At 43.8% G+C, this 12,476-nt stretch overlaps 1 protein-coding gene across 5 annotated transcripts in view; it reads right to left on the bottom strand.

The window, feature by feature from the left end:
• Positions 1-12,476, bottom strand: part of BRD3 (bromodomain containing 3) — a 184,685-nt gene that overhangs the window by 12,976 nt on the left and 159,233 nt on the right. For 4 of the 5 annotated variants that reach the window (XM_077305028.1, XM_077305026.1, XM_077305029.1 and 1 more), the window contains one exon: positions 1,339-1,631. The exons of the other annotated variant lie outside the window; for it this stretch is intronic. In XM_077305028.1, the coding sequence (XP_077161143.1) occupies positions 1,339-1,631 (293 nt within the window). The remainder of the gene's footprint in view (positions 1-1,338; positions 1,632-12,476) is intronic. 5 annotated transcript variants of the gene reach the window in all.

Here is a 12,476-nt window from a genome sequence, read left to right as displayed (position 1 = left end):
TCAGAACGAATGGGATAAAATTAATTCAAAAGAAATTCCATCTAAACCTCCGGAAGAAATTCCTGACAGTCAGAGCGGTTTCTCAGTGGAACAGGCTTCCTCGGGAGGTGGTGGGTTCTCCATCTTGGGAAATTTTTAAACAGAGGCTAGATAGCCATCTGATGGAGAGGCTGATTCTGTGAAGGTTCAAGGGGGTGGCAGGTGACAGTGGGTGAGCGAGAGGGATGTGAGTTTCCTGCATAGTGCAGGGGGTTGGACTAGATGACCCATGAGGTCCTTTCCAAATTTATTATTTTATGATTCTATGTGGCGGGCCCTCTTTCTTGGCTCCATTGCTGGGGAGGACAGCTAGTTCCCCAGAGCCCCCCGAAGGGCAAAGACCTACTTAAGAACCAGCTTTATGTAGTAGATAAGTGGCAGCCTCTGATCTGGAGAACCGGAGCAGATTCACCTACTCCTCCTCCACATGCAGTCAGCTGGATAACCTTGGGCCATTCACAGTTCTCTCAGAACTCTCTCAAGTCCCTTCTACCTCACAGGGCATCTGTGGTGGGGAGAGGAAGGGAAGACGATTATAAGTTGCTTTGGGATTCCTTTGGGTAGTAAAAAGCAGAGTACAAAAAAACAGCTCTTCTCCACACACTCTAGACCAGCAGTCGCTTGCTGAGGTGAAGCTATGTTGCCTACTTAAGGCCCCTTTGGAAGCAGCTGGCATCCTAAGCCTTTCTGCACTCCATGGAGAGCAGTTCTTTTAGAGCTCTATTGGCCCCACATCTCACAGAGTGTCTATTGTGGGGAGAGGAAGGGAAAGGTGTTTGTCAGCCTCTTTGGGACTCTTTTGGGGAGTGAAAAGGAGGGTATAAAATCTCAGCTCTTTTCCCCTCTTGTGCAGCAACTCTCAGGCTACTCCGGCTGCCACCCAGAGCCTCCCACCCTCCAGTCCCCAAGAGGGCTTCTGTGGAGGTGCAAGAAGCTGCCAGAGAATCCTCTGTGGGGGAGTATGAGGCGGCAAGTCGCAGTTTTGATCCTAATGTTGATCTCATTAAACAAAAAACATTTACATATCTAATATTTTTGCTAGTAGGCAAAACAGCTGGCTAAAAGTGATGTGGAGTTTATTTTGTTTGTGTATCAATTTTGAACAAGCTTTTGAAATGCAAAAGATAACAGTTGCATTTTGGATCACTTCAGTCACCAGATGCTAAGAGCAAAATATTGAAAAGTGAAGAAATGTCACAATTTCTCTGGTTTTGTTGAAGGTGGGGAAGGTTCAAGGGGGCTCCTCGTGTTAAAAAGCCTGGTCCACTTTGCCTGGCGCCAGTGCCCACTCCCACTTACCAAATGGTTTCCTTTGCTTTTTCTGTAAACAAGACTTGACGTATCTCTCCAGTTCTCGTAATGTTGTGGGCTTCAAGGTTTCAAAGTCTATTTCGATCTCGTCAGGATTGGAGTCCCTGAGTGAGGGTTCCCGTGACTGGATTATGTGCACCACCCGGCCCAGCTTCTCCCCGGGCAAGCGGTTGATGTCCAAACTGAGCTGTCGTTTCTCGTCATAGGTCATGGGCAGGCCCTCCTCTTCCTCGTCTGAATCATAGGTCGCCGAAGCTTGCTTGCCTCCTTTCTTTGGCTGCCTACAAGGTTTAGAGTAAGGATAAGCAACCAGTGGCTCAATCTGGCCTACATAGTGCAGGACAGTATAGATGTCCCCAATTATGAACCTCAGACACTACCTTCCCCAGATTAAAGGCCATGTCATAGCCCCTCTCCTTTGACAATACTTTGAGAGTCAACAGCTCTAGGCTCAAAGGAGAAACAATGCCAGAGCCTATATTAATGTTGTGGATGGCAAGAGCTGACATACAGGAATCAGACATGGTGGGCATTGCCAAAGGAGTAGTTTTTGCTTAATTAAGGAATTTATGTCCTCTTTCAAAATGAATCACAGAAGAGTAACTGTATTTGTTTTGGCTGCAGAGAGCTAAGTGTTGGATTCAGACTCAAGCTTCCACAGATGCAACGTTTTCTTTTTGCAGAGGATGATTTCCCCATCTACCTCTTCCCCTTTGAAATCTGGTCATGGGGATACCCTCCCTCTCTACAATGAACAGAATTTTAGAAAGCATTTCAAGCTCTGTGTGTGTGTGTATGTGTGTATGTGTGTGTGAAAAGTCACATTCCAGGGACAAAAGTCCTTGTGCTCACAGAAATGTCCGTTTGTGTCCAAGCCTAAGAGTCTTATGACACCTCAGCAGCTAACATTTATTGTGGCTTTCACACTCTTGACAAAGTGAACTTCTGTCACAAGAAATGCATTACTCTTTAAAGGACCGTGTAAGACTTTAGGATGCTTCTCCATGAACATTAAATTTTTCCTTGGCTTCCAATAGGATCACAAAATTTATAAGATGTCTACTAACAAAACAGGGTTGCACTTACCTGTAACTGATATTCATAGACAGTTTTTTGCATAGACACACTGGAACTGTGAACATGCAAAACAAACTAGAGACATTTCTATCTAAAATGAAAAAGGAGGGAGGGCTCTCTCTCCTTGGAACACTTGCACCATTTCCCACCCAAGCATTACATTTTCTGAGTCCCCCTCAGTTCCTTCTTTGCAGCTGCAAACTCAAGATAATGCTGGATGAACAAAGAAAGCTCACAGTAGGATAGGAGGGAGGGAATGTGTGCCTGCACAGAAAACACTTGATGAACATCAGTTACAGGTGAGTGCAACTCTGTTTTCATTATCATGGCTTCTGTGCAGTCTCACATTGGGAGATTACTCACCAAGTGAAGGGTAGAGCTCTCACTAAAATAGTGAATGAAGCACAGCTCCCTCTGCTGAAAACTCATGCCTTGAATTTTGTCCACAGAATAGTGTCTGACAAAGGTGTTGGAGGAAGACCACACAGATGTTTTCTATATGTTATGTCTGGAAACTCTTCAAAAGAACTCAGCAAATGACCTATCATGGAATGTGTCAAAGTGGAATAGGACACAAAACATCAGCCTACTCATAACATATTTTATTTTCAACTACAAACCATCTTGGCAGCATCTGAGCTGAAGCAGTTAAAACCCTTCCTCAGGCCAGAATAACAAATACAAAGGTGTGAATCTTATCAAAATGGCTGTGTTCTTTTTAAATAGAATAAAAGCACTCTTCTAACGTAAGATGTACAAGGATGTATTCACATCAGAGAGAGGGTGAGGAAAGAAAATGGGAAGTGTTATACCCTGTGAGGGTGAAAGGCAGAAAGTAAGGAGGCAGGAACTCTAAACTAGATCTCAAAACAATTCTTCTCTTGTGATATTTTAAAAAAGGAATATAAAACAGCTAATTCATTAACTAAGGTGACCAGATTGTCCCACTTTTGGATGGATTTCTGGAGGTACCTGGCAAATTGTACTTATGTTGAAATTAAAAATATATATATTACAATACTATTTTTGCGTTCTATGCGTTCTATGAAACTTTGTGTTGCTCCATATAGACCACATTTTTAATCAAGAACCGCCCTGGTCAATGGTGTCCCACTTTTCCAATGTTAAAATCTGGTCACATTATTAACCCTCCTAGCAAATGTAATAACTACTACGAATGAAACTTTTCTACATAAACTGTCTAAGTCACAGCTGACTAATGGTTCAAATGGAGTCAACATCAAATATGCAAGAAGTAATCTAAATTATCATTGTCTAAATTATTATAGGGGTCATGGGAGGAAATATGTTTGTGATATTCTTTAAAAACTGTTTGGAAAGCTCATGAAAGAACAAACTCCTACACATACATGAGAGGCAGAAATTGCAGCTAAATGTACCCTAAAGGAGCTTGTGTTAGTTAGTTAGTTTTATTACAGTCATAGACCAGCATAAGATGATATAGAAACATCATTAAAACCAGGAATTAAAACATCTCAAAAGATAACAACAGAAAATAGAATAAGGCAGATAAACACAGCTGTGGTATATACCAAAGATTTTAAGTCCCACAAGTAATCTAAGACCCATGGGACCAGGCATGTAAATGGGCATTACTCTTTCAATAGGATCCAACTGGGCCCATTATGCACGGAGTGGAAAGTCTGCATTCGGGGTGGAATGGCAGTGGCTAAAATCACCAATTATGCACGTTACAGGTGGCAACCGGGTGCAGAGTCAACGTATGCTGCCAAAAAAGCCACATTAGCGAGATGCAGAAGAAAGTGGAGCTTCCCAGAACCAGGGCGCAACCAGAAGCGGCTCTGGAGTATCCGCGTGCATAATTGGATATTCTGGGTTTTGCCACCGTTGTGTTCCATCCCGTGCATAATCGGTTTGCTTCACTTCTTCCATGCCACCGTTTCAGCAGCCGTGTATAATAGGCCCTGGAGAAACGTATCCATTTAAATCTGTAAGACAATTGTGTAGATGTTTTCTAGCTTCTATCCACACCCTTCTTACTTCACCAGAGATATCAGGGTAAGAATCCTCCAAGCTATTAAGCATGTCATCTGAACACTGTTCCTTCCCAGAATAGCAGATCTGGAGCCTTTGGGAAGTGCTTGTAGGTATTAAGTGCCAACTGCATCAAGAGTGATGAACCAGAAATGTATCACTACAATGTGATTAGTTCTCTGTGCCTGTATTTTAGCTAGTACTATCTGAATGATAAGAAATGGAGGGAATGCATAGAACTGAGCCCCCCCCCCAAAGTTGGAATGCATTTCAGAGAGAGAGAGAGAGAGTTTTTCCAAAAGTAAGAAAAATGAGCTTTGCAGTTGTTCTTGTTGCAAAAAAATCCAACTCTGGCGAATGCCATCTCCAAGATGGGTTGAATACAAGTGTCTGGCTGATTCTGCTTAAAGCATTTGCCCTTGTATTGCTCAATCCTCCAACATGGATAGCTTGTAGACCCATACGGTGTTGAGTAACCCAGTCCGAGGTAGCCATAACTTCTCTGCATAATCTCATTGACCTCATGCCACCCTGCTTGTTGATGTAATGTATTATGGTAATGTTGTCCATTTGGATTTGAACAATCTTGCCAGATAACAGAGCTGCAAATTAAGCAAATGCATAATGTATGGCATGTAATTCCAAAACACTGATAAGAAATGTATATTCCCAACCCATCCAAACATCATAAATGGTCAAATTTATGGTTAAATTTAGACAATGTACACCACAACCCTCATAGGAGGTGTCAGTGGTGAGGATGACATCAGGTAGAAGAGGACCAAAGAGGACCTTGGAATATATTAAACAGCCACCAGGACAGTGATCTCAACACTATGTGATGAATCTATGTCTTTGGGAGTGAAAGTCTGGGTTAAAATTTATATACAAAATCATCCTCGGTCTAGTTAGTGATACTGCTGACTTGGTGGAGGGCATTAGGCATAGAAACCTCTGAGTGTCAATGGCCTCCTGGTAACGCTTTAAAGAAAAACGGATTATCAAAGTCTCAGTTGCATATCCACTATCCATAGGTAAGAATCATAGAATCATAGAGTTGGAAGGGGCCATACAGGCCATCTAGTCCAACCCCCTGCTCAACGCAGGATCAGCCCTAAGCATCCTAAGGCATCCAAGAAAAGTGTGTATCCAACCTTTGCTTGAAGACTGCCAGTGAGGGGGAGCTCACCACCTCCTTAGGCAGCCTATCCCACTGCTGAACTACTCTGACTGTTAAAATTTTTTTCCTGATATCTAGCCTATATCGTTGTACTTGAAGCTTAAACCCATTACTGCGTGTCCTCTCCTCTGCAGCCAACAGAAACAGCATCCTGCCCTCTGGCAAGTGACAACCATTCAAATACTTAAAGAGGGATATCATGTCCCCTCTCAAACTCCTTTTCTCCAAGCTGAACATTCCCAAATCCCTCAACCTATCTTCATAGGGCTTGGTCCCTTGGCCCCAGATAATCTTCGTCGCTCTCCTCTGTACCCTTTCAATTTTATCTACGTCCTTCTTGAAGTGAGGCCTCCAGAACTGCACACAGTACTCCAGGTGTGGTCTGACCAGTGCCGTATACAATGGGACTATGACATCTTGTGATTTTGATGTGATGCCCCTGTTGATACAGCCCAAAATGGCATTTGCCTTTTTTACCGCTGCATCACACTGCCTGCTCATGTTTAGTTTACAATCCACAAGTACTCCAAGGTCTTGTTCACACACAGTGTTACCTAGAAGCGTATCCCCCATCCAGTAGGCATGCTTTTCATTTTTTCTGATCCAGATGCAGAACTTTACACTTATCTTTATTAAATTGCATCTTGTTCTCATTTGACCATTTTTCCATTGTCTTTCAGATCTCGTTGAACTCTGTCTCTATCTTCCAGAGTATTTGCCAGTCCTCCCAATTTGGTGTCATCTGCAAACTTATGAGTAGTCATAGAATCATAGAATCATAGAGTTGGAAGGGGCCATACAGGCCATCTAGTCCAACCCCCTGCTCAACGCAGGATCAGCCCTAAGCATCCTAAAGCATCCAAGAAAAGTGTGTATCCAACCACTTGGTAGTCCCTCCACCCCCTCATCTAGATCATTAATAAATATGTTAAAAAGTACAGGGCCGAGCAACGAGCCCTGAGGTACCCCGCTATTCACCTCTCTCCAGTCTGATGAAACACCATTGACAACAACTCTTTGAGTGCGGTTCTCTAACCAATTCCCTATCCACTTAACTATCTGAAAATCCAGATTGCAGTCCTTCAACTTATCCATCAGAACATCATGTGGAACCTTGTCAAAAGCTTTACTAAAATCCAAGTAAATGACATCAACCGAATTTCCACGATCCAGCAAACCTGTTACTTGGTCAAAAAAGGAAACCAGGTTGTTCTGGAAAGACCTGTTGGAGACAAATCCATGCTGACTTCCTTGGATCACCAAATTGTCCTCCTGATGTTTGCAGATAATTTAATATCTGCTCCATTATTTTCCCCACAACAGAGGTCAGACTCACTGGTCTGTGAGCAATCTTTGAATAATCATGCCAGATAACAGAGCTGCAAATTAAGCAAATGCATAATGTATGGCACGTAATTCCACAACACTGATAAGAAATTTATATTCCCAACTCATCCAAACATCATAAATGGTCAAATTTATGGTTAAATTTAGATAATGTACACCCCAACCCTCATAGGAGGTGTCAGTGGTGAGGATCACATCAGGTAGAAGAGGACCAAAGAGGACCTTGGAATATATTAAACAGCCACCAGGACAGTGATCTCAACACCATGTGATGAATCTATGCTTTGGGAGTGAAAGTCTGGGTTAAAATTTATATATAAAATCATCCTCGGTCTAGTTAGTGATACTGCTGACTTGGTGGAGGGCATCAGGCATAGAAACCTCTGAGTGTCAATGGCCTCCTGGTAACGCTTTAAAGAAAAACAGATTATCAAAGTCTGAGTTGCATATCCACTATCCGTAGGTAAGAATCATAGAATCATAGAGTTGGAAGGGGCCATACAGGCCATCTAGTCCAACCCCCTGCTCAATGCAGGATCAGCCCAAAGCATCCTAGAGCATCCAAGAAAAGTGTGTACCCAACCTTTGCTTGAAGACTGCCAGTGAGGGGGAGCTCACCAGCTCCTTAGGCAGCCTATTCCACTGCTGAACTACTCTGACTGTGAAATTGTTTTTCCTAATATCTAGCCTATATCCCTACTTAGGGAAAAATAAGGGAAAAGCACTAGGCCACTCAGGTATGAACTAAATCATATTCCCGACGAATATACAGTAGAGGTGACAAACAGATTTAAGGAATTAGATCTGATAGACAGACTGAAGAACTATGGATGGACTTTCGCAACATTGTACAAGAGGTAGCAACTAAAACCATCCCAAAGAAAAAGAAATGCAAGAAATCAAAATGGCTATCCGAGGAAGCATTACAAATAGCTAAGGAGAGAAGGGAAGTGAAAGGCAAGGGAGAAAGAGAAAGATACACCCAATTGAATGCAGAATTCCAGAAAAAAGCTATAAGAGATAAGAATGCCTTCATAAATGAACAGTACAAACAAATATAAGAAAACAATAGAATGGGGAGGACCAGATATCTTTTCAAGAAAATTGGAGATATGAAGAGAACGTTTCATGCAAAGATGGGTACGATAAGGGACCAAAATGGTAGGGACCTCACAGAAGCAGAAGAGATTTAAAAAAGGTAGCAAAATTATACAGAAGAACTATACACGAGCGAGCTTAACATCCCTGATAACCACAATGGGGTGTTACTGACCTGGAGCCAGACATCCTGGAATGTGAAGTCAAATGGGCCTTAGGTAGTCTGAGCAACAATAAAGCTAGTGGTGGTGACAGCATTCCAGTTGAACTATTCAAAATCTTAATAGACGATGCAGTAAAAGTGCTACACTCAATATGCTAGCAAATTTGGAAAACTCAACAATGGCCACAGGATTGGAAAAGGTTAGTTTACATTCCAATCCCAAAGAAGGGCAGTGCCAAAGAATGTTCACACTACCGCACCATTGGACTCATTTCTCATGCTAGCAAAGTTATGCTCAAAATCCTACAAGCTAGGCCCAGCATATGTGGACCGAGAACTTCCAGAAGTACAGGCAGGATTTTGAAGAGGCAGAGGAACTAGAGATCAAATTGCCAACATACACTGGATCATGGAGAAAGCTAGGGAGTTCCAGAAGAACATCTACTTCTGCTTCATTGACTATGCTAAAGCCGTTGATTGTGTGGAGCACAACAAATTGTGGCAAGTTCTTAAAGAGATGGGAATACCAGAGCACCTTATTTGTCTCTTGAGAAACTTAAATGCAGGTCAAGAAGCAACAGTGACAACTGAACATGGAATCACTGTTTGGTTCAAAATTGAGAAAGGAGTTCGGCAAGGCTGTATACTGTCGCGTTTAACTTGTATGCGGAGCACATCATGAGAAAGGCGGAATTAGAAGAGCCACAAATTGGGATCAAGATTGCAGGGAGAAATATCAACAACCTCAGATATGCAGATGATACCACTCTAATGGCATAAAGTGAGCTAAAGAGCCTGTTGATGCGGGTGAAGGAGGAGAGTGCAAGGAGGAGAGTGCAAAAGTTGGCATGAAACTCAACATCAAGAAAACAAAGATCATGGCATCCGGGCCTCTCAATTCCTGGCAAATAGATGGGGAAGAAATGGAGATAGTGACAGGTTTTATTTTCCTGGGCTTCAAGATCACTGCAGATGGGGACTGCAGCAAAGAAATTAAAAGACGCTTGCTCCTGGGGAGGAAAGCTATGGCAAATCTCGACAGCATCCTAAAAAGCAGAGACATCACCCTGCCAACAAAAGTTCGTCTTGTCAAGGCTATGGTATTCCCAGTTGCAATGTATGGCTGCGAAAGTTGGACCATAAGGAAGGTCGAGCGTCAAAGAATTGAGGCTTTTGAACTCTGGTGCTGGAGAAGACTCTTGCGAGTCCCTTGGACTGCAAGGCAAAAAAAACGGTCAGTCCTAGAGGAGATCAGCCCGGACTGCTCCTTAGAAGGCCAGATCCTGAAGATGAAACTCAAATACTTTGGCCACCTCATGAGAAGGAAGGACTCCCTGGAGAAGAGCCTAATGCTGGGAGCGATTGAGGGCAAAAGAAGAATGGGACGACAGAGAATGAGGTGGCTGGATGGAGACACTGAAGCAGTAGGTGCAAACTTAAATGGACTCCGGGGAATGGTAGAGGACAGGAAGGCCTAGAGGATCATTGTCCATGGGGTCGCGATGGGTTGGACACGACTTTGCACCTAATAACAACAAGCCTATATCATTGTACTTGTAGTTTAAACCCACTACTGCGAGTCCTTTCCTCTGCAGCCCACGAGAACCAAATTGTCCTCCAGATGTTTGCAGATCGCTCCCTTTAATATCTGCTCCATTATCTTCCCCACAACAGAGGTCAGACTCACTGGTCTGTAGTTTCCCGGGTCATCCTTCCTCCCTTTTTTGAAGATCGGAATAACATTTGCTCTCTTCCAGTCCTCTGGGACATCTCCAGTCCTTAAAGAGGTTCCGAAGATGATGGACAAGGGTTCTGCAAGTTCTCCAAAAAGTTCTTTGAGCACTCTCGGGTGCATTTCATCCGGCCCAGGAGATTTGAACTCCTCCAGTGCAGCTGAATGCCTCTCGACAACCTCTCTGTCCATGTCAACCTGCCACCCAGACACTATCCCTTGGCTACTGCCATCTCTAGATGTGCCTTTCAGGGATAGTTATGGATTGAGCATGCAATAACTCTTATTTGAGTAGCACGCACCCTTCACATGCTCCCTTCTAGCATTCTCGTCCATGGTATGACACTCATCATGTCTCCGAGTTTATTAAAGTTTGCCCTAGGAAAATCCAACATCTGCGTCTGGCTACAAGCTTCTTTGCCCCCCCATCACAAAAAGAATTTTATGAGGACATGGTCACTTCCCCCAGAGTCCCCACCTCCTTCACCCCATCCACCAACTCTTGCCTGTTGGTCAGTATTAACTCCAGTATGGCTGAACCTCTTGTGGGTTCATCTACCATTTGATAAATGAAATTGTCAGCCAGACAGGTCAGAAAGTTGCATGACTGAGGACACTTCACAGAGTCTGTTTCCCACACATCTGGGTAATTGTGGTCACCCATCATTACAAGGTCCTGCCGCTTGGATATTTTCCCAAGCTGCTCACAAAGTGCAGCATCCACATCCTCTTGTTGGTCAGGCGGTAGCAGACACCAACCACCACACTGTTTGTTTTCCCCTTGCTTATTTTCACCCAGATGCTTTCCACTGTAGATATGCTCTCCTTCACTAGAATTTCCTGACCGGTAAGCCCTTTCCTCACATACAGTGCCACTCCTCCACCTCTTCGATCTATTCTGTTTTTTCTGAACAGTTCATATCCATCCACCATTACAGAAGAACATCTACTTCTGCTTCATTGACTATGCTAAAGCCGTTGATTGTGTGGAGCACAACAAATTGTGGCAAGTTCTTAAAGAGATGGGAATACCAGAGCACCTTATTTGTCTCTTGAGAAACTTAAATGCAGGTCAAGAAGCAACAGTGACAACTGAACATGGAATCACTGTTTGGTTCAAAATTGAGAAAGGAGTTCGGCAAGGCTGTATACTGTCGCGTTTAACTTGTATGCGGAGCACATCATGAGAAAGGCGGAATTAGAAGAGCCACAAATTGGGATCAAGATTGCAGGGAGAAATATCAACAACCTCAGATATGCAGATGATACCACTCTAATGGCATAAAGTGAGCTAAAGAGCCTGTTGATGCGGGTGAAGGAGGAGAGTGCAAGGAGGAGAGTGCAAAAGTTGGCATGAAACTCAACATCAAGAAAACAAAGATCATGGCATCCGGGCCTCTCAATTCCTGGCAAATAGATGGGGAAGAAATGGAGATAGTGACAGGTTTTATTTTCCTGGGCTTCAAGATCACTGCAGATGGGGACTGCAGCAAAGAAATTAAAAGACGCTTGCTCCTGGGGAGGAAAGCTATGGCAAATCTCGACAGCATCCTAAAAAGCAGAGACATCACCCTGCCAACAAAAGTTCGTCTTGTCAAGGCTATGGTATTCCCAGTTGCAATGTATGGCTGCGAAAGTTGGACCATAAGGAAGGTCGAGCGTCAAAGAATTGAGGCTTTTGAACTCTGGTGCTGGAGAAGACTCTTGCGAGTCCCTTGGACTGCAAGGCAAAAAAAACGGTCAGTCCTAGAGGAGATCAGCCCGGACTGCTCCTTAGAAGGCCAGATCCTGAAGATGAAACTCAAATACTTTGGCCACCTCATGAGAAGGAAGGACTCCCTGGAGAAGAGCCTAATGCTGGGAGCGATTGAGGGCAAAAGAAGAATGGGACGACAGAGAATGAGGTGGCTGGATGGAGACACTGAAGCAGTAGGTGCAAACTTAAATGGACTCCGGGGAATGGTAGAGGACAGGAAGGCCTAGAGGATCATTGTCCATGGGGTCGCGATGGGTTGGACACGACTTTGCACCTAATAACAACAAGCCTATATCATTGTACTTGTAGTTTAAACCCACTACTGCGAGTCCTTTCCTCTGCAGCCCACGAGAACCAAATTGTCCTCCAGATGTTTGCAGATCGCTCCCTTTAATATCTGCTCCATTATCTTCCCCACAACAGAGGTCAGACTCACTGGTCTGTAGTTTCCCGGGTCATCCTTCCTCCCTTTTTTGAAGATCGGAATAACATTTGCTCTCTTCCAGTCCTCTGGGACATCTCCAGTCCTTAAAGAGGTTCCGAAGATGATGGACAAGGGTTCTGCAAGTTCTCCAAAAAGTTCTTTGAGCACTCTCGGGTGCATTTCATCCGGCCCAGGAGATTTGAACTCCTCCAGTGCAGCTGAATGCCTCTCGACAACCTCTCTGTCCATGTCAACCTGCCACCCAGACACTATCCCTTGGCTACTGCCATCTCTAGATGTGCCTTTCAGGGATAGTTATGGATTGAGCATGCA

The sequence above is a fragment of the Paroedura picta genome, chromosome 12 (genome assembly GCF_049243985.1).
Source record: "Paroedura picta isolate Pp20150507F chromosome 12, Ppicta_v3.0, whole genome shotgun sequence".
NCBI classification, from domain to species: domain Eukaryota; kingdom Metazoa; phylum Chordata; class Lepidosauria; order Squamata; family Gekkonidae; genus Paroedura; species Paroedura picta.
Note: the sequence above shows the minus strand (reverse complement) of the source record. Positions and strands in the feature narration are given on the sequence as shown.